General features: G+C 35.3%; 3 protein-coding genes and 1 pseudogene across 3 annotated transcripts; 1 reads left to right on the top strand and 3 right to left on the bottom strand.

Moving 5' to 3' along the window:
- Window positions 1-4,394: 4,394 nt before the first annotated feature.
- LOC115957856 lies at window positions 4,395-5,399 on the bottom strand. Its single transcript, XM_031076197.1, has one exon. The coding sequence runs from the start codon at window positions 5,397-5,399 to the stop codon at window positions 4,395-4,397; it is 1,005 nt and encodes a 334-aa protein (XP_030932057.1).
- Window positions 5,400-14,391: 8,992 nt separating this feature from the next.
- On the bottom strand, window positions 14,392-14,925 carry LOC115957866 (60S ribosomal protein L4-like). The gene has a single exon (XM_031076208.1). It carries the CDS (start codon window positions 14,923-14,925, stop codon window positions 14,392-14,394), a length of 534 nt encoding a protein of 177 aa, XP_030932068.1.
- Window positions 14,926-16,160: 1,235 nt separating this feature from the next.
- On the bottom strand, window positions 16,161-17,318 carry LOC115957875 (annotated as a pseudogene).
- Window positions 17,319-22,178: 4,860 nt separating this feature from the next.
- LOC115974181 (alpha-amylase-like) lies at window positions 22,179-25,221 on the top strand. Its single transcript, XM_031094417.1, has 4 exons — window positions 22,179-22,363; window positions 22,548-22,677; window positions 23,725-24,530; window positions 24,810-25,221. Exons 1-4 carry the CDS (start codon window positions 22,271-22,273, stop codon window positions 25,059-25,061), a joined length of 1,281 nt encoding a protein of 426 aa, XP_030950277.1. The 5' UTR covers window positions 22,179-22,270; the 3' UTR covers window positions 25,062-25,221.
- The last annotated feature ends 472 nt before the right edge of the window (window positions 25,222-25,693 follow it).

Here is a 25,693-nt window from a genome sequence, read left to right on the forward strand (position 1 = left end):
TGCTTTTTCTGCACTTTTGTTATTAGCATTTTGATTCTCTCTTGTCAAAACACCATTAGCCTTTGTTTTCTATACATTGTGAATTTTGGGCTAGTCAACATTCTCACAACTTTGAACCTTAGGGGTAGAAGTATGGATACAAGGGAACCTTCCCTCTCTTCCTCACAACCTTTCTCAATTTCCTCTTCTCGGTGATTGTGGGCCGAAATTTCAAACTTGTTGAACCACGTTTTCTCCATAGAGCTGAAACTTGAGAGCCAAAACCCACTGAGCCAGGAAGCATTCTCACAATTTTGAACCTTAGGGGTGGAAATATGGGTACAGGGGAACCTTCCCTCTCTTCCTCACAACCTTTCTCAATTTCCTCTTCTCGATGACTGTGGGTCGAAGTTTCAGACCTGTTATGTTTTTATGCTTTTTCTGCACTTTTGTTATTAGCATTTTGATTCTCTCTTGTCAAAGCAACATTAGCCTTTGTTTTCTATATATTGTAAATTTTGGGCTTGATTCTCCATAAATAAACACTTCTAAAGAACCCAAGGGGAGATTTGAGCCATTTTTGCATTTTCGACCCTTGTCACAAAAATGTACCCGACAACCATTATCAGATATGATTGTCCTAGGGATCCTAAACCTACAGACAATGTTCTTCTAGGCGAAGGTTTATATCTTCTCTTTGGTGATTGCCGCTAGTGGTTCTGCTTCGACCTACTTGGTGAAGTAATCAATGGCTACAAGCAGGAACTTCACTTGCCTCTTTCCCAAAGGGAGCGGACTGACGATATCTATACCCCACGTGGAGAATGGCTATGGTGAGGAGATGCTCGTCAGTAATTCCCCATGTAAATGTTGCACGTTGCCGAACCGCTGATACTTATCGCATTTCTTCACAAGTTCAGCTGCGTCCTTCCGCATAGTTGGCCAAAAGTAGCCTGCCCTTACCGTCTTTCCCACCAAAGATCGAGGTTTGGAGTGGTTACCATACACACCTTCGTGTATTTCTTGTAGCACATACGTTGCTTCGTCAAGGGTCAAGCATTTTAGGTACGACATTGAGAATCCTCTTTTGTAGAGTTCTCCGTTCAAAATAGTGAACCTTGCTGCTCGGACTCTGACCTTCTTCGCCTCTGACGAGTCAGATGGGAGTTAGTCATCTCTGATGTAAGATACCATCCAGTTGCTTGGTTTCTGACTGGGGATTGTCTGAACTTCCATGAGCAAGCCTAATGTTGCTGAAGCATCTTCAGTTGATGCAAGCCTAGCAACCTCATCAGTAGCTGAATTTTCTTTCCTTGGGATTAGCTCGAGTTTGACATCGTCAAACTAGTCAATGAGCTGGCTTGTCAGCTGTAGGTATTTCTTCATCCTTTCCTCCTCTGCTTCATATTTGTTTGTTATTTGCCCAACAATCAGCTTAGAATCAGTCTTCAATCTCAAATTCCTTACTCCTAAGGCTCTTGCAACCCTCAAGTTGGCAAGGACTGTCTTATACTCTGCCTCATTGTTTGTTGCTGGAAACTGGAGTTAAACCCCATACTTAAGCACGTCATTCTTTGGCGAGGTCATTATGACACCGACGCCTCAAAGTCTTGTGACAGACAAGCCATTTGAGCAAGCTATCCAATATTCTATTTCTTGATTAGGGTCCGGAAGAGTGAATTCTACAATGAAATCCGCTAAAGCTTGTGCCTTGATTGCTGTTCTTAGGCTTGTCCACGGGTCGGTCTGGGTCGAGTTTATGCCTAACCCGGAATTGACCTGATAACTTTGGTTCTTTCATTTCTGGACCCACCGCCAACCAGTGAACGGAATTGGTTCGGGTGGTCGAACCTCCTCAAATACCAGTTGGTCCTCGGTCGGAGTTGAAAATTTCGAAACTATGCCAGATTTTGCCGAAAACTACCAAATTTGATTGAGATTGGGCCGATCTATCGAGATTTGGCCAGATCTCAGTGAGATCTCGGTGGATCTCGGAGAGAATAGGCCGAATCTTGATGAGATCTCACCGGATCTCGACTAATTGGAGATTTCGACCAGCGAAACACATCCATCGGTGGAGAACAACTAATTTTCTAGTGAACATCTGGTCGAATCGGTTGAGATCTTGGTTTTTATGCTCAAACTCGTCATTTGACTTGTTGGAATCGAGTTTTGGGGGCGAAGACCCATCACTGACCATCATCGGCGTTGGGTCGGTCGGTTTTCGAGCTGGGTCGGCCAGGTTTGGCGGTTTGGTCGAGTATCAAGTCTGGTTGGACACCCCTAGCTGTTCTTGGTCTGTACTTAATGTCAAACTGGGTTAGTTCAACTGCCCATTGGACCATACAACCTGTAGCATCTGATTTGCTCATTGCTTTTTGGATTGATTAGTTTGTCATAACTACAATGGTATGAGCCTGGAAGTATGGACGAAGCTTTCTCAAAGCCACGATTAATGAGAAGGCCATCTTCTCCACGCATGGATACTTTGCTTTAGCACCCTAAAAAGCTGAACTTGTGTAATACACTGGTCTTTGTATCTTGGATTCCTCGCAAATCAAAGCAGAATTGACGGCTGTTTATGATACAGCCAAATATAAAAACAGATCTTCCCCTTCTACTGACGGGCTTAGTAATGGAGGCTTGGCCAGATACTCCTTGAGGCTCTGAAAGGCTACCTCACACTCGTCTGTCCACTAAAAAGCCTGTTTAAGAACTTTAAAGAAAGGAAGACACTTGTTAGTGGCCTTCAAGACAAACTTGTTTAAGGCTACTACTCACCCCGTTAGTCTTTGCATTTCCTTGACTGTCTTAGGAGAAACCATGTCAAGTATGACTTTGACCTTCTCTGGATTCACCTCAATTCCTCGCTGAGATACCATGAAGCCTAGGAATTTTCTTAATAAGACTCCAAAAAGGCACTTCACAGGGTTAAGCTTCATTCTATACCTTTTCAAAGTATTGAACGCCTCTTGAAGGTCTGCAAGATTGGTTTTAGCTTCCCTGCTTTTTACGAGCATATTGTCTACATAGACTTCCATATTCCTCCCTATCTACTTACTGAACATCTGATTCACCAATCTTTGATAGGTGACACCTGCGTTTTGTAGTTCGAACGGCTTAACTTTGTAGCAATACAGGCCCTGGCTAGTGACGAATGCAGTTTTCTCCTGATTTTCTTCCTTCAATAGGATTTGGTTATAACCTGAAAAAGCATTCATGAAGGTTAGTAGTTTATGGCTAGCCGTTGAATCAACAAGCTGTCAGTTCTAGGAAGGGGAAAATTGTCTTTGGGACATGCATTGTTCAAATCAGTGAAGTCCACACACATTCTCCATTTTCCATTGGAATTCTTTACCATAACAACGTTTGTAAGCCATTTTGGATAGTAGACTTCCCTAATGAATCCAGCAGTTAAAAGTTTTCCACCTCTTCCATGATTGCTTTGTTCCACTTTGGAGCGAATACTCATTTCTTCTATTGAACGGGCTTCTTTGTTGGGTCGACGTTAAGACTATGTTCTATCACTCGTCTGTCGATCCTTGGCATGTCCTCGTGGCTCCATGCAAAGACATCCAAGTTCTTTTTCAAAAACTTCACCAATTCGTCCTTCAAAGTCTGTTGAAGCTCTTTTCCTACCTTGGTGGTTTTGGATAGGTCTCCTTCTACTAGCACAACATTTTCTGCCCCCTCCATGGGTTTAGGAGTTTCTTCTTCTACCATCCAAGTGTGATTTTCCCTAGACACCAAGATTGCCTGGTAACATTCCCGAGTTAAAAGTTAGTCCCTTGTGATTTCTCCAGTTCTGTAAGGGGTCGGGAATTTCACTTTCAAGCAATATGTGGAAGTCACTGCCTTAAGGCGATTAAGGGTTGGTCGTCCAAGAATCACATTGTAAGACGAAGGGCAGTTGACGATCAAGAAGTCTAACATCCTCATCACTTGAGCGGGGTAGGTCCCTGGTGTAATATGTAATGAAATGATGCCCTTTGGATAAACATGGTCTCCGCTGAAGCTGACCATTGGAGATCCGAAAGGCTTAAGGTGTTTTGGATCCAACTTCATCTGCTGGAAAGCCATCATGTACATTACATCTGTCGAGCTTCCATTATCCATTAACACTCTTCGGGTGTTGAACCCTTCAATGGTTAGCATAATGACTAGGTGATCATCATGGGGTTGCCTGACCCTATTCACATCTTGCTCGGAGAAGATAATGTCATCATTCCCAGTGCGACGATATTTTGCCATTGGGTGCTTGACATGGACGCTATTCACTTGCCTCTGAACTGCTTTCCTTAGGGACTTGTATGATCCTTCAACGATTGGTCCCCCAGTGATCATTCTTATCTTTCCCACGATGGGTTTGAGATTGTCCCGATTTTCCTCTCTTTGGTTGTTAATGGGTTTCTCCTCTATTCGCTAGCGAGCTTGATAGTCTCTTTTAACAAACTTTTGGAGCTTCCCCTTGGGATCAACTCCTCTATCTGTTCTTTCAAATCCCAACATTTGTTTGTATAATATCCATGGTCCTTATGGAAGTGGCAGTACTTCTTTGGATCTCTTCGCTTTGAGGACGAGCTCAGTGGTTTAGGCCATTTCAAGGTAGGGTCATCCTTTATCCGCATAAGAATCTTGTCTACAGGCATTATCAAAGGGGTGAAATTCAACTTCTTCTTCCATGATGCCTCCAAGCTACTTTTTCTAGTCTTAGCCTCCGTAAGATTATCTTTACGCTCCTTCTTTTTGCTTTGGGACTTTGCACCTTCGTCTTTCTTTTGTTTGCCTGTCAGTCCTTTTGCCGTTAGCGCGTCTTCCCTATTCATGTATTTTTGCGCTTTAAACAGCAGATCCATCATCGAGGTCGGAGGAGTTTTCCCTAGGGAGAAAACGAGGTCAGGGTTGATCAGCCCAGCCTGGAAGGTTGTTATTATCACCCGCTCGTCAGCCTCATCAATTTCTAGGACTACTTTGTTAAATCGCTTCACATATTCCCTCAAGGTCTCTCCTTCCTGTTGTTTCACAGTTAGCAGATAGGAACTGGGTCTCTTATGGCATTGACCTCCAATGAAGTGACAGATGAAGGAGTCACTCAACTGGTCAAAGTTTGCAATGGACGTTGCAGGTAGTTTACTGAACCATACCCGTGTTACTCCCCTAAGGGTTGTTGGGAATGTCCTGCAAATAACTTCATCTAGGGTCTGCTGGAGGCTCAGAATTGTTTTGAACGCTTCTATGTGGTCCAGAGGGTCCTTAGTGCCATTGTAGACCTTTAGTTGAGGGAGACGAAATTTGGGAGGCAAGGGGCACTCTAGAACACTAGCTGTGAAGGGTGAATTGCTCCTCTTAATCATACCATCCAGGTTTATTGTTGTCTTCCCCTTCATGGTGTTCTTGACCTCATCCAACTCCTTTCTCATGTTTTTCATTTGGTCACTACCATGAGTTGACTGCATAGTATGTTTTTTGAAGTATCCCTTCTGTTATTCTCTAGACTATGGGCCTCGTCATCATTGTCATTGTGATTGCGTTGAGACTGCGATATAGTCGAAGTCCTAGGGCGCGCCTTCCGCTTCAATTCTTCGTTCTGTTTCATCAATTCTTGCACGTTAGCAGTGAGTGCTTGAATCTATTGGGCCATTACCACTGGATCTAACAATGTGGTCTAAGTTGAGTCCATTGGTCTTAAGGAGCTTAGTCAATAGAGAATTCAACGGCTTATTGACAATTTTTCCTCACAGACGGTGCCAAATTGATGAAGCAGGAATTTGTCTCATCAGTATGATGGATGACCTGTAAAACCTGTATCACAGAAAGCACTCAACAGATAAGGGCACCGGTTTGAGGCTTGCCAAAGACTCTCCGATGCTTAAGTTAGCTAATTCTCTCTAGAAAAATTGTAATTTTTGTAGCAATTGTGTGTTCATGTCCTTTTACCTATTTTTCTTGGCTATATAGCCTTAAGTTAATACTCAGTATACTGTTATGTTGCAACTGGGTAATCAATGCTTAATGATTGCAAATTAAACTCCAACGTTTTCTTTTTGTAATTGGTCCTTAATTCTGCATTATTGGACGCTGGTAACGGTTTTGTGCTATTCATTGCTCGGTCATTGATTGCTGCTTGGAGTTAATGCACACACGCTCGTCCATACCCTTACTCGTCACTGTAATGGATGGTTTGCAAGTAATGGACGACCATTTATATGCTTCTCGTCAAGAATTATGTTAAATGGAGCTAAATCTTCCTTAATTTTTGGTTTTAAATCGGATATGAGAAAAGTTAATTGGATATTCTTATCCCACCTTTTTACAAACGATCCTCATAGAATTAGACTTTAGTCTGTTCCGCATTAAAATTTTGTGAACCATCAACCACCCAGCTATATCAATTGGGCTTCGAGTTACACCTGCCATTGTATGTTCAAATTTGTACATGCAGGCCTTGAGCAAGGAGGGTGCTAGAATTTTAAGATTGGATTTTCAGGGACCACATAAGCTATAGTTGTAATGAGTTTTAAGCAGCCTAGGACTGAGTTAGATTTTTTTAATTTCTAATCTTCTTTCAAAGTGGAAAGGAAGCTGAGCTTTACCATATATTTTCCAACAAATTGAATTCTAATTTGTTTAAAAAGCCCAGCCCCTTAATAAGGTTACATAGTCTAGACTCTACCTCTAGACCTTCTGTTCAACCATTAAACATCGACAAGGTTAGGCCTGAGACTGCTGAACAACTCCAAGCCCATGCCCATCAACAAATTAGAAGGTCTGTTTCAAGGGTTTAATGGTTTACCGTTTATGGCCTGGTAGGTTGGCTAGTGCCATAAGAGGCTTCCAATAAATGTGAATCAACAAATAGATGCACCTATACTTAAATCTACACGTTTTAGAGATTCATTGCTCGATAGAATGTAATCCAAAAATAGATTTAAATAAATAAATAAAATCAGTAATATTGATTTCAATTAGCTCAACTCGTAAAGTTTTTTAACATCAAATAAAAGATCTTGGGAAACTAATTGGTACCTTAGGTCTGATGATAAATAACAAACACTATGGAGTGAAACTCATAGATTACATTTCTATCCTATCTATTAAAAATATTCCTAAATTGATCCTAATTGATACCTTGCCGTCGTAGTATCCTAATTTGACTAGGAAAACTTAAAAACACCTAAAATCAAGGAAATAAAATCCTAAATGCTAAAAGAATGAAAATTATGTAAAAATTCAAAAATTAACAAATGATAAAATTTAATCTCTCATCTTGTCCTACATCATACCCCTCCACTTGAATGAAACTTGACCTCGAGTTTTTCTATAGAAATTCGAATATTCCACTCCAAATAAAAAGATACTTCAATAACTTGATTTGGTTCTGAATCTTGTACTCTTGAGATACTTTCATTGGCTTTCAATTTGTTTGCAACATCAATTAACAAAGGATTGAAGACAAAATCATAATTTTCTATTTCAAGAAAATCAACAAATTGTGTAGCCATCTTTAGCAAAACAACTAGGTAATAATTTCCATCTCATGATTTCCACCATTTTCCTCTATCAACCCAGCTTCTTTTCTTTGATCTCTTCATCAACTTCTTGAAGAGTATTATCTTCAAGTTTTAATTCAACAACTTGTTGCAAGTCTTAATCTTTTTCAACCACTTCAAGATTTTTTTCAATTGATGGTTGAAGGTAGAGTTCATTATTATAATTCCTTAGTCTAAAATTTTCGACCAATAATCTTACTTTATATATGACAAAATTACACCACACTACAAAAACTGTACCTATAGTGGCATTCATGAAATGCCACTATAGGCCCATTTGGGCTATAGTAGCATTTTCTATATTGGCAGTAAGGGTCATCAAATAGCCCATGACCCATGGGCTGGCCCAGTAGTGCGCTAGCCCACCAGGTTAATGGGCAGCCAAGCTCGGTAATATTGAAGCTCGTGGGCAGCCCAGTAGCCCAATGGGACAGGCTATGGGTTGGTTTCTTTACCCATGGGCGCCCGGTGGGCCAGCCCAGTAACCCGACCCATTAGCCTGACTCATTGCCCAAAATGTATAACAAAATAATTTGGGGGTTGGGTGGGTGAGGGATTGAACTTTAGACATTAGAAAAACTTTAAGACCACACACCTAACCACTAAATACTTGGAATGATTGTGATACAATATGCATAATAAATATATATTTTGGTATTAGTCTAGTAGCTTTGATTTTTAAAACAAAGTTACTAAGATGACTGTTGCCCTACCTCTGTGCCTCTAGAAAGAAAGTCATTCTTTCCTTTGATAAATTCCAATTCTTTCCTTACAAGTTACAATTATAGAAGAAATTCCTTTAAAAAAAAAAAAATCTTACCGTTGGTTGGAAGAAATTCTTTCCTTAATGAGTTGATATTTGATTCTTCATATATTTCCTTTAAGAATTGATATTTTATTCTTCAAATATTTCCTTTAAGAGTTGATATTTAATTCAATGTACTTATTTATTCTTATCAATAAAAGTTAATTAATCTTATTTTAGTACCTTTTTAAGAGGTATGTCTTAGTATTTTTTTTAATAGAATCTTTTTAGTAAATTTAATTGTTCAATTTGATAGTTTGTAATAATATATAATTATAATTTTTTTGGTTAAATTTTTATAACCCCATTGAAGACCTATTAAAAATGCCCATGGCTAGCCCATTAAACTCACTTCACTAGCCCAGCCCACTAAAGCCCAAATGGGCATTGCCCATGGATAGGGCCATGGGCTAGGGTTTTTCCATCCAGCCCGGCCCAACCCAGCCCATTGACTAGTCAACAGCCCGTTAAGCCTAGCCCATTAGACTCATGGGCCAAGTAAAAACGGGTCAGGCTGGCCCGGCCCGGCCCATTGACGAGGCCTAATTGGCAGATGGCGGTTACAAACATCACTATCGTACCATGACTATAGACCTATAGTGGTGTTTTACAAAAACGCCACTATACGTTCGTACCTTATAATGGCGTTTGTAAAACGCTACTATAGGCCAAATTTTTTATTTTATAATTAGGCTATAGTAATGTTTTAAAATGCCACTATAGCCAAAAACCACCAACAAAGAAAAAAAATTGATTACCAAAAATTAATTTTTGGTAATCAATTTTTTTTTTTTTTTTTTAGTTTGAAAGATTAAAATTATGAAACATAAAATTTTGATTACACCTTTTTCATAATTTCATATAAATTAAATAGATTTTAAAATTTATGAAACATAAAATTAAATGCTCTAAAATTTTAAAAATTTCATTAACAGATAAAATAAAAATAGAACTACAATAATAGATCTAAATAGAAAAAAAAAATTGAAGAATTAGAAAAATCAAACACAAGCTGGATAAACATGATAAACAACCCAAAAACATCAAACAAAAATGATGAACAACCCAAAAAAATATATCGCTCCTCTCTAATTTGATCATAAGCATATTTTTCATCATTGGCCATGAACAAGTTTTTCTTAACCTTATGTTTGTTCCCACCAATTAAGCTTTAACATTTCTTTCCGCAAGAGTATTCATACAGTCAAACAAATCCTCAAGAATATTTATATTGGTCCCCTCAATGGCTAAATTACTAATAGAGGTATGATGTGGCAAATTTTAAGTAATGTAGCATCAAATTTAATATTAAGAAATTTAATCACAAAATCAGACCCATTCAAACCCATTTCTCACTAACCCATCAACAAACAATAAGGACCTATTTGACACAAAGAAAAAGTTAAGGACTAAAATGAAATATTTGAAAGGTTGTGGACCATTTTGAAATATGAGGTAAAGCTTGAGGACCTAAAGTGTAATTAAACCTAAAAATAAAACACCCTAACTCATCTAACTAACAAATATGGTTTTTTATTTATTTTTTATTTTTATTTTTGGTAAACATGGTTTTTTTTTAAAAAAAAAATCAAACAGAAACACTACACGCCATGTAATAGAAACAATGAGAAAATAAATTGGAGGTTTTTATTTAAAATAAATAATTTTATTATTTAAAAGAACAAAAAATTGTTATGAAATTCAAATGTGGCAATCCAAGTGAGGCTTGTTTTTAACAGATAATAAAATCCTCAACTTTTTTTTTTTTGGTTGAAATGATGACAATCCTCTACTTTAATGATTAAAAAAAAAAAAAAAAAAACTACGATAGTAGTAGACTTTTTTACATTGAGAGAGAGAGCTCAAAATCACAATCTTCAACATCCATATCCATCTTTATTCTTTTATGTCTAATTTACCTGTCAAATAATCCACATTAGGACGTTCAGACGTAAAACACGTTCGGTACTCTTGGTTGAATAACAGTGCAAAGTCACAACAGCAATAGCTTAGAACTTTCAATAGAAATGATTAAATTAGAAAAGAAAAAAAATAATAAAAAAATGAAGAAGAAGATAGATCTTATCTTTGTACGTATCTTTTCCACACTTCAATCAAGCAGATGTAATGAATCATGGGAGGCATCTCAACTTATCTTGTTCCCCACTACCAGATCAAGACAAGACTCTGGTCTATTTGAACTTAATTAGTACGTAAGTCATTTCCAGGTCTAAGTTTAATTAGAATTAGGCGAATTTTTAATTCAGCAGCCCACCCTTAAATTTTTTTTAAAAAAAAAAAAAAAAACCCACATATTATTGTGAGGGAAAAATTGTTGAGAGAAATCACAATTTAACTCCTTATAACTGTTTTTTTTTTTAAAACCTTAAGAGCATGATGTCAAATATTGTAAAAGAACATGGTTCATTTCTTAAACTCTTAATTATTTATTTTTTGAAAAAATGTGAATGTGTTTTGAAAAGTGGAAGAAATACTAATAAAAAATTATTTTAATGAAATAGAATATATTATAAAAAATCAAATGGCGTGTGTTTTTAAAAGTGATTAACTAGAAAATAATCTCTTATTCTAAACAAGTCAATGTGAATGCATGCTTTTTTTGTCAAATATTGTAAAAGAACATGGTTCATTTCTTAAACTCTTAATTATATATTTTTTGAAAAAATGTGAATGTGTTTTGAAAAGTGGAAGAAATACTAATAAAAAATTATTTTAATGAAATAGAATATAGAATAAAAAATCAAATGGCGTGTGTTTTTAAAAGTGATTAACTAGAAAATAATCTCTTATTCTAAACAAGTCAATGTGAATGCTTTTTTTTGCTAAACAATGTGAATGCCCCTTGGTCTAAAGTGAGTTTTAATTTTCTACGAATTTAGACTCAAAGTTGAGTTGAAGGTCAAAACATCTCATCGGCCAAAAAGCAATAAAAGTGTTTTTATTTTTTATTGTTTATTTTTAGTGTGGGTTTGGATTTACTTCCACGGCCACGTTTTGCTTCTTTTCGTGTTTTCAGCTTTTTTTTTTTTATTATTATTATTATTATCCTAGACGTGCATCTGGCATTGTTCATTGTCCATGAACAGTGATTTTAGACTTATGAACAGTAAAAAACAGAGTGAACAGTAATTTTTCACATATTTAAAAATTATTTTATTACAGTGTTTTCAGTTTTCAGTAAAATAAGTTGTATTCAAACGGATCCTTAAGTGCAAGAAAGTTGCACCCTATGAACTTTGACCATTGTACTCCAGTCTACGCTCTACATCAGATTTTAAAAGGAAAAAATAAAATAAAAAATTCAGTATGAATAAGTCTTGGCCAGCTTTTTATATATAAACTGAAGTATAGTATTTATTATTATTATGTTCTAATTAAGTTATATTAGCGTTTATATCATTATTTTTTTTTCTTTCCAATTTTATTATAATCGTTTTGAATATATATAAATATATTTTAATATTAACAATTCTCCAACCTTTCTCTCTCCCTTACCTTTTCATTTCCCAACTGCTTCTCCAACCTTTCTCCGTTTCCTATCTTTTCATCTCCTCACTACCCACTACTCTCTACATTAATATCGTTATTTCTATTTCCCTTCATCTTCCTTTATTTTTGTCTCTTCTTATTTGTCATTACCTCTTCCATTCTATGTATAGTTTTCCCTCACTAAAAAAAAAAAAAAAAAAAAAAAATCCTCTCTCTCTCTCTCTCTCTCTCTCAATTTTTTGGTGAATTTTTTTTTTTCTTACATCTCTACTTTAGGTTGATAATTTTTTATATTCTTTAAAACTCTACTTTGAGTTAATGCAATTTAGTTTTGTTTTTTAAATTGTTGTTGTGTTGTTGTTTTTTTTTTTTTTTTGTTAAATGTTATCCTATTGCGTTATAAAGAATTAAATATAGCATATAAAAATATAATATTATTCTATTACATAGCATGATTTGGATAATTTGGTATTTATTTTATTACATAACTTGATTTTTTATAGTGGTCAATTTAGATGTTAAACTATGAAACTTTACTAATTTTTGTTTATTTTTTAATCCTTTGTGGTGGAAAAAGTACTCTTAATAGTTGTATTAGAAGTACTCTATAATGTCATTTATTTAGAGAAAAAGCAAAACTTAGCCAAACAAAAATAATTGGATGGGTGACAAATTTTAGCTTTTGAAATTTTATTATTATTATTATTATTATTATAACAATGCTTATATAGAAATTTAATTCTTAGATTTTGCTAATAATTCTTTCTTTGATAATATGTTTTGGGTGGACAAAATTATAGTTTCTGCAAAGAAAATAACCTTAATAGATTATCAACAACAAATTGTTTTCCTAATTGGTCCAATTAATCATTGTTAAGTTTTATTAATTTTTTTAGTTATGTTTTTCGGTGTTTTGGATTGTAGACAGAAAAAGTAAGGTTTGAGAAAGTTTGTTTAAAACTGAAAGAATAATTTTCAAATTTTATATTCTTTTTAATGATTCACAAAATGTTATTGTGTGGACGAGGATTCCTAATCTCATTTGAGTGGGTTGCTAAGATGATTTCTGAGGATGCACCTTGGACTTTGGGGACGAGCACTGGACAACCACGAGACAAACACTTGTTGACCTTGGGGATGAGCAATAACCATAGGAGGCTCATAAAGTTAAAATATCACAGAGGGAAGAAAGTAGATTTAGCACGGGTTACGAGGAGGGTGAAAGGAGAAGGGTGTGGAAGCTATCCCCTTCGCATTAAATGCAAGACAACTACTCCTCTGGCCGCATTAATGAGGAAACTACCATGAATAGTGGTGGCATAACTCAAATTGCAAGGCAGAAGCTTACTAGTATGTTCTGGATGAGACAGAAGTCCTGTCAATGGAATCTCAGCCCTCCAAGTGTAGGATTAAGATAATTTATGTGTAAATATAAAAGGAAAATGAAAATCCTCATGGTGGGGGATCTAAAAAGAGAAAGAGGGTGGAGGACTTTGGGAAGGAAGAAGAAAAATACTTGTGGAAAAGAGAAAGCAAGACTTATATATAAAATATCTTCCTCAGGTTAAACCAAGGATCCCTTTTTTCTTCATAATTGTGTGATCCTAGTCATTTATTTGGCGTTTCTTCTCATTGTGATTAACTTTAGCTCATTAAGTAGTTAATACCCTATCCATTCTCTAACAAATTCATTGTGGTGGGCTCATTGGGCCACTCTTTGGTCATTCTTGGGTCGTAGGTCTGTTTGTGCCCTTACAGTTATAAATAACTTTTATTAAAAAATAAATATTTTCATTAACTTACCTTTTGAATTTCTGAGAAAAATTGTATTGTTTTCATTTTAGTACGATTAAATTTATATTTATAATTTATGACTTTTCCTATATTATATTTATGATTGTTCCTATAATAAATAAATAAATAAAATTTTGAGAGAGTTTCAACCTATGGTGTCTGCTCCTGATGATAGTTCTTTATCATTAGACCAAGATACCAATCATTTTTTGGTGTAGGCGGGGATTGAATTCCAGATCTCTTATTCAACCATCAAAAATTTTACCAGTTGAACTAACTGCAACTCACATAATAAATAATTAAATTAGTTTAAACTGTAAATTTTTTTTTAATAAAACCACTATAAAAATAATTATCACGTGCAACGCGCAAGTTCGTGGCTGGTATATATATAAAAGCAGAGATTTCATGCATGAAATTATGAGGTTCTATCAAGTGGCACATTCTTGGCAAAGAAAATTGAAATATTCTCAAGTACCACATCAGAGATAAGAATAAATTAAATATTAAAATTTTGTTTTATTTGATTCAATATTTCAAGACTTTTCTAATTAAAAAGTAGGCAAAAATGCAAAACTGACCTTCTAACTTTCAGTCTTTTTCATTTCAGTTCTCTAACTTTCAATTGTTGTCAATTTGGTATTTCGTTAAACTCCAGTTATATCCTGTCGTTAATTGAGCCAAAATGATTTTTGACTTTTTTTTAAAAAAGTAAATTTTGGAATTTAAAGAAAATTAAAAAAAAAACTGATATTAAAAAAGAAAAGAAAAAAGAAACTGAGGAATCATCTCAGCCGAGTCACTGATAACGAGTGGGAACTTAGGAACATACTCGATTCTATGACCGTGAGCATGAACAAGAGATGGGATGGCGGAAGCAGCAATGGCCGAAACGATGGCGTATCGTTTCTGGTTCACGTTGACCCTCCTATGCCAACGGTGCCAGATCTTGGTAGGAGCGAACATGCGACCACCGCGACACATGTTTCCGAAGGCTCCCTGACCAGCATGGTGGGTACCACCACCAAGGACACGGGGGATACGGGACATGGTGGGTCCAGTACCCCAGGACTCGGCGGAGGTCTGGTGTCCAGCCTTCTTGGACACGGCGTAGGGTTGGCACTTGTTGTTGGAGATCTGGGCGTGGACGAAGTTGACGATGTCGGGTCGGATGGAGGCTTTCATGACATCGGGCAAAGCGACGGTGGTGATGGTATCGGTGGCCATGTCATCTTCGAGGGATTGAGCAGTGACAAGGGGGCGCACGACGGCTACTGCGATGGCCATTGGAGAAGATGGGGGGGGGGGGTTGACTATACAAAGCTTTACCAGGAATAGCTTTGAGATCATAATTAGAAGAGGAAGATTCGTCAAAAACTTGGGTGGGATTAATTTGATTTTGATTATTATTATTGTTACTTGTGCGTAAGAAATTTACAAGCTTTTTTCAGTGATTGGGGTGTGGAATGATTCCTTAGTTAGTTTTTTTTTTTTTAAATTTAATATCTTTTTTTTTTCTTTAAATTTCGAAATTTATTTTAAAAAAATCAAAACGACGTCGTTTTGGCTCAATTAATGGCAGGACATAACTGAAGTTTAACGGAATACTAAATTGACAAGAATTGAAAGTTAAAGGACTGAAATGACAAAACTGAAAGTTAGAGGACTGAAATGAAAAAGACTGAAAGTTAGAGGATCAGTTTTGCATTTTTGCCTAAAAGGTAAATATACTTTGTATCTTTTGACTCAATGTATCAACACTTTTCCTCCCTCACACATACACACAATTTTTTTTTTTTTTCATTTCAATTCACCATTTTCACCTCTTACACTTCTACTCTTTCATATATCAACACCTCTTGCATTTTATATTGAGTGATTGCAGTAATTTTGATATTAAGGTCAAACGTTGTAAATTTGTGGGTTTCGTAAAAGATGTGACTGATTGTGGGTGCTTGAGATGCATATTTTGTTTTTGAATTAAGGACAAAGACAAAGACACATTTTATATCAACTTTTATTCTACAATATGCTTATCAAAAATTTTTATTCTACAATATTTCTCCAAAGTTGTTTTTATATTTCTCATTATATGAACTGAATAATTATAATGGATATGTGTGTGCAATTTATAATTGTTTCTTCTTATGATTAACTCATTACTAACGAAATTCAATAACAAGTATACTATAATATATGTACAATATTCTCTAAAACCATCTTACATAAAATATTATAACGTTATCCGTGCATCGCACTGGCAACTCACTTTTATAAATAATTATGGTCTTGCCTTGTCGAAGTCCATCACTAGTTTGAGCTTTCAATCATGGGTTTGCTAGTCTTGTTCCTTCTACTCTCTTTGGCATTTTCTTTTCCACTTATATCTTCAGCATTGGTCGTTATGAGTAAAGGCACATCCCTATCTGTAGAGAAACCAAATATTCTAGTATCACCAAATGGCAACTTCTCTGCTGGCTTTTATTCCGTGGGTGATAGTGCCTATTGCTTTCCCATATGGTTTAGCAACTCATGGTAGGTCTTGCATCTTTATCTTCTTCTATGCATTGTAGAGCAACCTGAACCAAAGCTTCCATCTCGCCCATATCATATTTACCTTCCAACATTGGATCAATGATGTTTTCAAGTGAGGAAATATTTGCAGCCGCTTTCTTCATATTTTCTCTCACCCACGTAACCAGCCTTTTGTGCTCTGCCTCCCCACCATCATCTATAGCATGGACACTCCTTGATGGTCCCTTTCTGGTCACCATTTCTAGCACAACAATCCCATAGCTATAAACATCCACTTTGGAGGTGATAGGTAGATTGAAAACCCACTCTGGAGCCATATAACCACGGGTTCCTCTCATCTTTGAAAAGCTTGAATTCTTAAGAACACCTCTATTTTGTAGCTTTTACAAGCCAAAATCTGCCACCTTTAGTTGACAAGTCGAGTCCAAAAGTATATTATGAGGCTTTACATCGCAATGTAAAATCCATTCCAAGCAATCCTCATGCAAATAGGCTAGGCCTTTCGTAGTGCCCATGGCAATTTTGAATCTCTTCTCCTAATTAAGTGTCTTAGCTGAGAGGTTTTTCGCTAAAGAACCATGCTCCATGTACTCGTACACCAAAAGCCTGTGCTTTCCCTCTGCACAATAGCCCCACATCTTTATTAAGTTCATGTGGTTAATCCTCCCAATGATGCTTACTTCTACTAGAAATTCACCTTCTCCTTGGTTGGCTTCATTGAGACATTTGATTGCTGCAACTCGACTGTTAGACAACACCCCTTTGTATACGATTCCACCTGCACCTTTTCCAATCTCTTTAGTAAAAAATGTTAGACTGCAATTTTAATGAATTTGTCATAATTTATAGTTTATATTTTGTTTTTCATTATTTATTTAGACGAAGATTTTTTTTTTTTTTTTTTTAAAGGACTTGGTAGTTCACATTTAAGTCTAAGGATAGAATGGGAAAAATAAATAATTCATTTAAGATTCCTGGGAATAAACCAAATATTATCATCTCACATTCTTAGGAATCTTATTAGATTCCCAATGAAACCAAACTTAAGGAATAGTTACATTCTTAGGCATCCAAATTGCAAGGAATCACATTCCCAGGAATCTGGATGTCAGAAGTAATGTGGATTCTCTCATACCAAACGCCATGTAAGAGGATTCAAAAGGTTAGTTACCTGATCTTTTAATTCTCTTTAACACTCCTAATATTTAATTCAAACAAATAAATAATTGAGGGTATAAAAATAATTTGAACTTCTTATATTTACGAGGAATTTAATTTAAACTCAAATGCAAATACATGTTTCACGAATTTCACCATCCCACGTTTTAACTCCTATAAAACTGCTTTACTAACAAATTTAAAAATTTTAACTGCTTTCTTAAAAAAAAAAAAAAAAAAAAAATTAACTACTTTACTCACAAATTAAAAATTTTTAATTGCTCTTAACTTCTATCTAAGAAAAACTGTTATTAACTTCTGATACTTATCCTCTACCGTTTATCTCTCAAAAATAACTTCCGATACATATCTGGTTTTGGTTTTGGTTTTTTTTTGGTCCTAAATAATCACAAAATTTGGCCAATGTAGTAGAGAAGCATAAAAGGCCAAACTTCGGTTTTCTCTGACTTCATCGTCACTCTCGCATGGTTGGTATGATCTCTCATTCGTTGAAGGTTTTAATTTTCTTTTTAATTTTAATTTTTTTGTGTTATAAAAGTTTTCCATGATATTCACGTAAGTTTTATTCCAAATTTCCAATCTCTCCTTTTTTGTGCTTCTCTAATTATTTAATTTTTTTTTTTTTTTTGGGTTTCTCTCCGTGTTTTAGATTTACATTGTAATTAATTGAGAATGAACGGCCGTCTAGAGCGAGACAAGGGATTTATGAAAAGAGGAGGCAAACGATATTTGTAATGTCCTTCGCAATAACATTTAGGGGACCATGAAATATGTCATTCGTATATTTAGAGTGGCGCTAGCGCAAATTATATCTTAGGTGGCGTCCTCAAAATCATTTTGGAGAATGTGATTTGGGACATCCTAGCTTACACAGAATATAGGGGTAAGACTGTCACAACCATGGACATTTTATGCCCTCAAGAAGAAGGTGTGGTAGTATCAAACATATGGGTTTCTAGGTTTGGTTTAAGTTTTAATTAGTTGTAGTTGTGGTTGGTTTTCTTTGTAATTTAAACCCTAAATTGTAATTTCCTATGACTTAATGCAAGTTAGAATCTTTATTCTTTTTTCTTGTTTATTTGAAGTATGTGAAAGACTGATAAATTTTGATGAATTGTTGCTATGGAAGTTCTATTTTGTGTCCTAAAAACATTTGGAGCCATTTTGAACTTTTTTAATTATACTTTAAGCTTTGTAGTTTTGTTGACGAAGAAAGAAATAAAGTGGCAGTGGTTTTCGTAAGTTTTGTTTAGACAGTACTGCTATTGTAATTTGATTTTAGGATGATCATTTGTGTTTTTCTCTCTTATTCTAGGTAAAAGTTAATAATTTGCATCAATTATAATTTGAGATTACTACATTTTTCAATCACAAAATACCTAGGAGTGTGATGAGTAGAGGTGTCGATGCAAACTGGAGACCCGACAAAACCGACCAACCTGACTGGAACTGACCCGTCACGACTGGATTTGACATCGGAAATCCGGCCAAGATCTACCCTCTTTCTCACTCAGATATGCTTAAATTCAGCAAATCTAGCCCAGATCTACTCAAACTCAGCCAAAACTCCGGTAAGCCCGACTCTAACTCGGCCAAATCTCGTTAGATCTCGGCCAAATTTCCATAGATCTGAAGGAATATCAGTCAAATCTCGTTATATCCGGCTTAGATCTAGCTAGATTTCGGCCAAAATCCAGCAATATCGGAAAACCTGAAACCGACCGATTCACACCCGAAAGCCAATACAACTTGACTCGGTTGATCTGAAACTTCATTCAGGTTGGTTGCAGGTTGAAATCTTCCCCACCTGATAATGTCGGGTCGAGTCCAAGTTGGGCATAAACCCAACCCATGGACAACCCTAATGATGAGTAGAATGCGTTTGCAGGTGAAATAATTTTTCATCACACCCCTAAGTATTTTTGTGATTGAAAAATGTAGTAATCTCAAATTATAATTGATGCAAATTATTAATTTTTACCAAAAAAATAGAAAAGCTTTTGAGCATGCATGAGCGCGTGCTTAGATGCTAGTAATTTATTATACATTAGTATTGCATAAATTGTACTAGTGCTACTAACTTCACAGATTTTTTTTATGGAATATCATTTTTTTATTGTTATATATATATTTTTTAAAAATCATGTAAAATGTCATTTATATCCTTTTTTTTAATATATAAAAAATATATAATGCTAACTATGATAACTTTTTTTTTTTTTTTTGTGGGGGCCGGTTAATCAATAATTATTAAAACCGTGTTAACTGGGCCTATGGCCCATCCGAGGACGTAAAACTGTCCGAGAAGGTCTATATCAGGTTATAAGGGTAACCAAATGAAAAGAAGAGTAGATATCACGTGAGGTGAGTTCAGTATTCGTCCGAGGACAAAATCCTTCTAGGCATTATGTGTCCAAGGACGACCTGAACGCCATATTGTTACAACACACTTCAGAGCTACATTACCACTAAAGGTGGGATATGGGACCAAGGGTAAGAAATAAAAGGTAAACAAATATCTTGAACAACTGCTGCCTCCGCATTAATTGCCTCTCAACCAACTCTCTGACCGCATTAATGTAGAGGTGATGCCTGAACAGTGATGAAGCAGCCTTACAGCTGCTAGTTGGAGGTTTCAGAAGGTGTTGGATCTCCCGAACCCAACCTACACTTGTGTGGTGAAGATAACACCAAGAGGGCAGTATATAACATGGAAAAATGCATTGAGAAAAGGGGATCGGAACTTCTAAACAAGTGACGCTTAGAGGAAAACCTTATGAAATAAGAACTTAGCTTGATTAAAGGAGAAATTGATTGTAATATTTGTGTTAATCCATCTAAGAAACGTTAAGTTTAATCGTTTTTCTTTTGAAGTTAATCTAGTTCTTTTATATCCACGCTCTACAAATTTATTGTTTGAACCTTTAGCATTCGAACCCAATACGATTTTGGGGATCGTTATAAATCGAGTCCTTACATTTTTTTAATTTCAATTCTTTATATAGTCACCCTAAATAGTAACAAGTCACGTTCTACCATAACTACATCACTTTCGATAGTAAGAATTTTTTTTTTTTTTTTTTTTCCTTCTTTCTCTTTGAGAAGCTTTTTGCATGTTGGATAATAATAACTTGTTCCTTTCCTTTTCCGAATAAGTTACCCAGCTAAATTTTAATTCATGTTTTTTTTTCATTTTTTTTTTCAAGTTATACTTTTATTTATTACGTATTAGTGAAGCCAGAATGTTGGACTTTTCTTTTCTGAGTGATAAGTAGAAGCTGAGGGTCATAGTTTCACTTATTGGCTTGTCGTCACACAGTCGTGATTTACGGACAGACCATAAATGAAGGAGAAATACTTCTCTTAATACTCCAATATTTTAGTCATAGACACGGCTTTGAAGCAGTCAAATTGATCAAATAAGGTATGGAACTATGAATACCGGACAAAAAGTTTCAAAAGAGTTAAAAAGCACAAAAAAAAAAAAGGGGTTAAAAAGCAATAATCGTGGAGCCACCACATTATAAGTTTAAATCATATAATATATGTTTCTTCAGGATACTAAATAATAGATTCAATAGACTTAAAAGATATATCATATCCTATCCCAAAAAAAAAAAAAAAAATGTGCCATAAACTTGGAAGGAGGTTAGAGGGCCCAAGTTTCATTCACTACATTATTGATGCATAGAATTTTTGGAATGTCTCATGGGTAGGAAGTAGAATAATTTGGTTAAGGATTGGAACACTACTTCATGTCAAATGCTCACCTCATGTGTGTCTTTTTTCTATTTTTGTTTTGTTTTATGATCAAAATGCAAAAACACCCTTTGGGGTTTGGGTGGAGAAATAGAGAAGCACAAAAAAGGAGAGATTGGAAATTTGGAATAACACTTATGTGAATATCATGGAAAAATTTTATAACACAAAAAATTAAAATTAAAAAAAAAAAAAAAAAAAAAAAAAAAAAAAACCTTCAACGAAAGAGAGATCATACTAGCCATGTGAGAGTGACGATAAAGTAGAGAAAACTGAAGTTTGGTCTTTTATGATTCACTGCTACATTGGCCAAATTTTGTGATTAGTTGAGACACAATAAAAAAAATTAAAAAAAACCAGTTACGTATCAAAGTTATTTTTGAAGATAAATGATAGAGGATAAGTACCAGAAGTTTTTTTTTTTTTTTTTTTGAGGAAGATAAGTACCAGAAGTTAATAACAGTTTTTCCTAGATAAAAGTTAAGAGCAAAAAAATTTTAAATTTGTCAGTAAAGTAGCTTTTTTTTTTTTTTTTAATAGAAGAAAGCAGTTAAAAATTTTAAGTAATAAAGAAGTTTTATAGGAGTTAAAACATGAGATAGCGAAATTCATGTAACATGTATTCGCATTTTAGTTTAAATTAAATTCCTCGTAAATATAAGAAGTTCAAATTACTTTTATACCCTCAATTATTTATTTATTTGAATTAAATATTAGGGGTGTTAAAGAGAATTAAAACATCAAGTAACTAACTTTCATAATAATAAAATATTACAGTAACATAGTTACTACTTACTAGTTTCTATACCATCGATTTCTTACCTATTCAAAAAAAAAAAAAAAAAAAAAAACATATCTCCGGTGTTGGTCTGAATATTTTCACCCATTGATTTTTGTTGGTATTTCTTGACTTTGACTGTCTTTATTATTTCTCCTTTGAATTTTCCTCACTATGGAATTTCATTAATTTCTACTTCGGTCTTAAGCCTTAACATCTTTCCTTAACGATATCAAAAAATATATAAAAAATAGAATTCCTTGACGTACAGACCATCAAACGTGTAGTGTCAGCAACTATTGACATTCCAAACCAAAGGCAAAGAGTGATGCCTATATAAGGTAATTAATAAGAGAGAAGCATCCACCATCTTCAGCAGCAATGAAGCCCATGAATCTTCTAACTTTACTCAGCTTCCTCAGCCTTTGTGTTTCTCTATTACCCTCCTTTGCAGTCTCAGCAATTCTATTCCAGGTAACTGTATGCACCCACTTACTATATAATATATATATATATATATATATCTTTTCTATGTACAGAGAGAGACGTATATATATCTCATGTATGATGTATTGGATATATGCATCTTCCTAGAGCTATGGTACACTTGGTACATGTGTTGCCGTGGCATGTAAATTAATGAATTATGAAATGACAGGGTTTCAATTGGGATTCAAGTAATAAAGGAGGATGGTACAACTCACTGAAGAATTCTATTCCTGACCTCGCTAATGCTGGAATCACTCATGTCTGGCTTCCTCCTGCTTCTCAATCTGTTGCTCCCCAAGGTAATACTTCTGCAATTTCATTTCCTTAAACTGGGAAATAATTTGGTCCCATTTGTTTTGCTATTAAGGTTAAATTCAATCACATGTTGTAACAAGTGATACCATATATAATGGTACTACAGTTTTGGTTATCTTTTTTTCTAGCGTAGGTCTTCCAACTTTGGCTTGGCCTGGTTAATTATTTGTTCCTAACTGCAATGAAGTCCTATTAATTCCAATATAATGATACATATTCCAAGGACATGTAGCTGGGTTGGCCTACATGAAGGGTTGCCTGTCTGCTTTGTGTTGTCCTTGTTTGGTCCAAGCCCATAAGGACTTACTAATTTATATTCGGCCTAAGTTCTTGAGGCTTTTATAAACTAAGTTGTTGGAATTTTTCTAACTAAGATGACACTCAATGGTGAGAGGTAAGGTTTTGTGTGTGAGCTTTTCTTGCTCAGGCCATTGAAACAAGTGTCTAATAGGTGTTTAGGGTCTTTAAACGAGTTGATAGGAAGATTCCATTGAGGTGAAACTGGGTTTTGTAAAATTTCTTGAGGAAATCTTGTATTTCTCCAAGATTGTAGTGTAATAGAACTTGAATAGTAGACCACTGTAACTTTTTGATTATAGTGAATTGTTCAAAACTCAACCCGAGGATGTAGGCTTAATTCCAAATCATGTAGTTCTCGTGTACTTTGTGTGTGCCTTCTAATGATTGATGATATGTCTTATAGATTCCATATTGCATATCTTGCTAGCCTAACCTTGGTATCTATTGTGGCTAAGTGAATTCACACTTGGTTGGCAATATTGGTTGAGATTTTGCTCTCACCAAGAGGTGGGTAGTCTTTCCCAACACTTTGTGCATCTTATCTCATTCCTGGGGAATGCATGATTGTCTATATTTTAAAAAAGGAACAACTTGAGTATGGATAATGTTTGAGTTATGGAAAATGGTTATTTTTATCTTCTATATGTTCCCATCTTTTGGTCTCAAATAAGAGAACAGATAAGATATGCTCAATCTAAATGTATGTTGTTTCCTTGCTTAATTTATTCTAGGATACATGCCTGGAAGGCTATATGATCTCGATGCCTCAAAATATGGATCTAAGAATGAATTGAAGTCACTAATTGCAGCTCTACATGAGAAAGGAATTAAAGCCGTTGCTGACATAGTGATAAACCACAGAACTGCTGAGAAGCAAGATGGAAGAGGAATATGGTGCATCTTTGAAGGTGGAACTCCAGACGGGCGTCTTGATTGGGGACCATCCTTCATTTGCAAGGATGACACAGCCTATTCTGATGGCACAGGGAATCTTGACTCTGGAGAGGACTTTGGTGGTGCACCTGATATTGATCATCTTAATCCACGGGTACAGAAAGAGTTGTCGGAGTGGATGAATTGGTTAAAGACTGAAATTGGATTCGATGGATGGCGTTTTGATTTTGTGAGAGGATATGCCCCCAGTATAACAAAGATCTATATGGAACAAACTAAACCAGAATTTGCAGTTGGAGAGAATTGGAATTCCCTTTCCTATGGGAATGATGGCAAGCCTAATCCCAACCAGGATGCACACCGTGGTGCGTTAGCTGATTGGATTCAGGCTGCTGGTGGGGCTGTCACTGCCTTTGATTTCACAACCAAAGGGATTCTTCAAGCAGCTGTGGAAGGAGAGTTATGGAGGTTAAAGGACTCTAATGGGAAGCCACCAGGGCTGATTGGAATAAAGCCAGAAAATTCTGTGACTTTTATTGATAATCATGATACCGGGTCTACTCAAAAACTTTGGCCATTCCCCTCTGATAAAGTCATGCTGGGATATGTTTACATTCTCACCCATCCTGGGACCCCAACCATAGTAATTTCTATCCTCTCTTTTTTTTTTCTTTTTTTCTTTTTTCATTTTTTTTTTGGTTAATGCCTACACACCTTTTCATTATATTTGATAAAAAGGAATAAATGTGACTAACTTGATTTTGTCTGTTGAGGATTCATAGTTGACCTCAAAGTTTTCAGATTAAGGACTGGATGTTAGTGTTGTTGTACATACTTTTTCATTCTAAAGATGGCTAATAGCCATCACGGTATAATTATAACTACTTTGTTGACTAAAAGAGATTGTTTTTATGTTGTGTAGTTCTATGATCACTTCTTTGAATGGGGTCTAAAGGATGAATTAAGCAAATGGATTGCGATTAGATCAAGGAATGGGATCAACACCAAAAGCACCGTGAATATTTTAGCGTCTGAAGCTGATTTATATATGGCTAGGATTGATGACAAGATCATTATGAAGATTGGGCCAAAGTTGGATCTTGGAAACCTTGTTCCCTCAAATTTCCAGGTTGCTGCCTCTGGCAAAGACTACGCTGTGTGGGAGAAAAAGTGAAGACTAGAAATGACTTTTTACAAAATAAATGTCAAAATGGTTCATGAAGCCTATTATTATTAATTTTACTATTACATTTGTCTCTATGATGAGTGTAAAGATCTCTATATGGATAGAATAAAATTTTACATATCTAAAATAAAAACAATTCAAGGTGCAATCCAATGGTTGGAGGCTTGGAATGAGTTGTAGACCTAGACATCCTAGTCCGATCCTTACACATTTTTAGGGAACATTGTCTTTTTAAATGCTATATTTAAAAAAATATGAAGTAAAATGTCATATATACCCTTAGTTAAAAAATTTAATCACCCCGCTTGGACCGCTATGGTTCGATAAATTGAAACTGCTAGCAAGTTTTCAAATAGATCTTAAACTTGGTCAATATCAGTCACGATTGTTTTTTTTTTTTTTTTTGGCAAATGATGAATGAGAAGTGATATATATCCACAATATTTTTACAACATTTTTACAACAAATCCTAAGTGGCTGGTTGTTATTGTTGGGGCAAAAAAGTAATCTTAGTGTTAAGTTCAAATTTGAACCAACAACAACTAACCACTTATGATTTGTTGTAAAAATATTATGAAAATGTTGTGGACGTAACACCTCATGAATTACTGTGTTGCAAA

The sequence above is a fragment of the Quercus lobata genome, chromosome 2 (genome assembly GCF_001633185.2).
Source record: "Quercus lobata isolate SW786 chromosome 2, ValleyOak3.0 Primary Assembly, whole genome shotgun sequence".
Classification (NCBI taxonomy): domain Eukaryota; kingdom Viridiplantae; phylum Streptophyta; class Magnoliopsida; order Fagales; family Fagaceae; genus Quercus; species Quercus lobata.